Consider the following 2,270-nt stretch of genomic DNA (forward strand, 5'->3'; position numbering starts at 1 on the left):
GTGGGGAGGTGTTGGAGGACGGGGCGGCTTGACGTTCGGTAGCGCTGCGCTTACGTGTGCCGGCTGAAAGGCGCCGAGGTGGGGCTGGGCTCGGGGTGAGAGCGCTCGGCAGGTTTGTGCCGTTGGCGTCGCGGTTCTGCAAGGCCTGCCACAGAGCTGCGCCCTGTCTGTGAAAATGATCGCTTCTGATTCCGTCACCAGTATGTGCGCTGAAATGCAGGAGGGTGGGAATCTGTTGCCTGACGTAGGAATAGCTTTTGTATGAGGTAATGAGTTCTCTAAGAGGAATAAAGAATGAAAGACCCGAGACTAGGCCGTGAAGTTAACTGCCTGGGTGCAGAAAGGATCCGGGGACTCCCGCTGTGAGTTTATGTAGTTTTCACTCGGCACAAAGCAAAACATTTAATACTGCTTTTTTTTTGTTTGTTTGTGTGTGGTTAAACCTTCACATTCTTCCCAAATTCATTTTGATCTTAAGGTGACATCGTAATACTTCTGGGTAATCAAAACTATCCCTGCTTGAAGTTGAAAACAGTTTTTTTTTTTTTTTTCCTGATGTAACTTTTTGCATCTGTTCCCTGCTTTAGGACAGCAGTGATGACATTGAAGATGTGTCTCTCTTTGATGCAGATGCTGATGTATCCAGGAGATCAAAAAAGTCAAAAATAAGGTCAGTGGCCATAGAGAGAGTTTCTGGATGACTTCTGGGCAGAAGCATGAGGATGCAAGGACTGCCATGTGATATCAAAATATGAAATGGCAAATACCTTCTTTATTTGGTTAGAGGTAATGGGGAGTAACTTCTGGATAACTGAAAGTGCCAGTTCCAGAAGCTCAGCTGGAGTTTGTAGGCCTGTCCCTTTGTACTTCTGGGTGCCCTCACATTTAGTGTGTGTTTGTGTTGCTGTGTGTCAGGGATCTCTGCTGATACAATGACTCTGCGTAATGGGAGGTTCTCACCGTTGTTGAGTGCTGGTTCCGAGCTAGTCCGTTATCTCTTCCCCAGTGTTTGTCCTTGACTATGCTTGGTGCTGCCCTGCTATCTGCCATGTCCTGGCATGGTTGGTCCAGCTGCCTCCTTCCTCGTTCTGCCCAAACTGCTGCCACAGAGCAGTGTCCCTACACAGGTGCTGTGGTGACCCTGGCTCTGTACTGCATGTTTCTGACCTGGAAACTGCAGAAATCAGAAAGAAGGGCAAGTCTGATGTGTTGAGAAATGTGATCATTCATTCAGAGGTATTTTCTCTGTCAGAACCTTTTTAAATTTACCCCATAAAAATTGCCTTACATTGAACACCAGGTAAAACTCCTTGTCCCCTTCCATCCCAAATTCTGTCTGCACATGGGATATCACTGCATGTAGAATGTGTCTTCCTTATGATGAGCTACAAATCAGTTTATTTCCCATATTTTCAGAAGTCGTTTCACACTGGGTTCATGTTACGATGCTGATCCTTGTCCTGTGAGTTGGCAGGAGGTCACTTGGCAGTGTCATTTCTCTGAAATTGCTTCAGTCTTGTCTGAAAGAGCTGTGACTGTACTGTACTTCATTCCAGGCATCCAGTGGCATCATTTTTCCACTTATTCTTCCGAGTCAGTGCGATAGTTGTCTATCTGCTCTGTGAGCTCTTAACTAGCAGCTTTATTGCCTGCATGGTGACAATTATCCTCCTCTTGTCGTGTGACTTTTGGGCTGTAAAGGTAAGTTCCTCTTACGCTTTTTGTTATCTTTGTCTTACTATATAAGAATAATAGAAGAGAGCGATATTCACATCACACAAAAAGAAGTAACTTCTTTGTGCCTTTCCCACAGAATGATACCCAAAATACCCTCAAGTAATGTGATGTATTGCAAAGTGTTGCAAAAGAATAATTCTTAAATCTCTGTGTATCTGGGTTTTTTTTGAAATCAAATGGAGAAACATATATTAGGTTTTCTTTTAACAGGCTTCAATATCAGATCACGTTCAAATCACCAGAAATGCGCCTCACAGTAATTTAGTATTATACTGGACATACTAGAAAATAGATTGTTGTGGACATAAGAGCCTTGTAATCTTGTTTTCCCAAATGTGAGGCAAATGAGCAGCGTTGAAAATAGCAACTCAAACAGCTGAAGTTTGGCAAATGGTTTCTTTTAGCAGAAAATTCGAAGCTCCTTGCTTTTCTTCTATTTCAGAATGTCACAGGGCGACTGATGGTTGGCCTTCGCTGGTGGAACCAGGTGGATGACGATGGTAGAAGTCAGTGGATATTTGAAGCCAGGAAGG

General features: G+C 44.0%; 1 protein-coding gene across 1 annotated transcript; it reads left to right on the forward strand.

Annotated features, from left to right (window-relative positions):
• Positions 1 to 587: 587 nt before the first annotated feature.
• Positions 588 to 2,266, forward strand: LOC104154676 (Golgi apparatus membrane protein TVP23 homolog B-like; the record flags this gene model as incomplete). The annotated part of the gene is made up of 3 exons (XM_009700158.1): positions 588 to 670; positions 1,557 to 1,701; positions 2,180 to 2,266. Coding segments are annotated over 3 exons (315 nt in total), but the record flags the coding sequence as incomplete, so codon positions are not given.
• Positions 2,267 to 2,270: the final 4 nt, after the last annotated feature.

This window comes from Cariama cristata, unplaced genomic scaffold (genome assembly GCF_000690535.1).
Source record: "Cariama cristata isolate BGI_N322 unplaced genomic scaffold, ASM69053v1 Scaffold36715, whole genome shotgun sequence".
NCBI classification, from domain to species: Eukaryota; Metazoa; Chordata; class Aves; order Cariamiformes; family Cariamidae; genus Cariama; species Cariama cristata.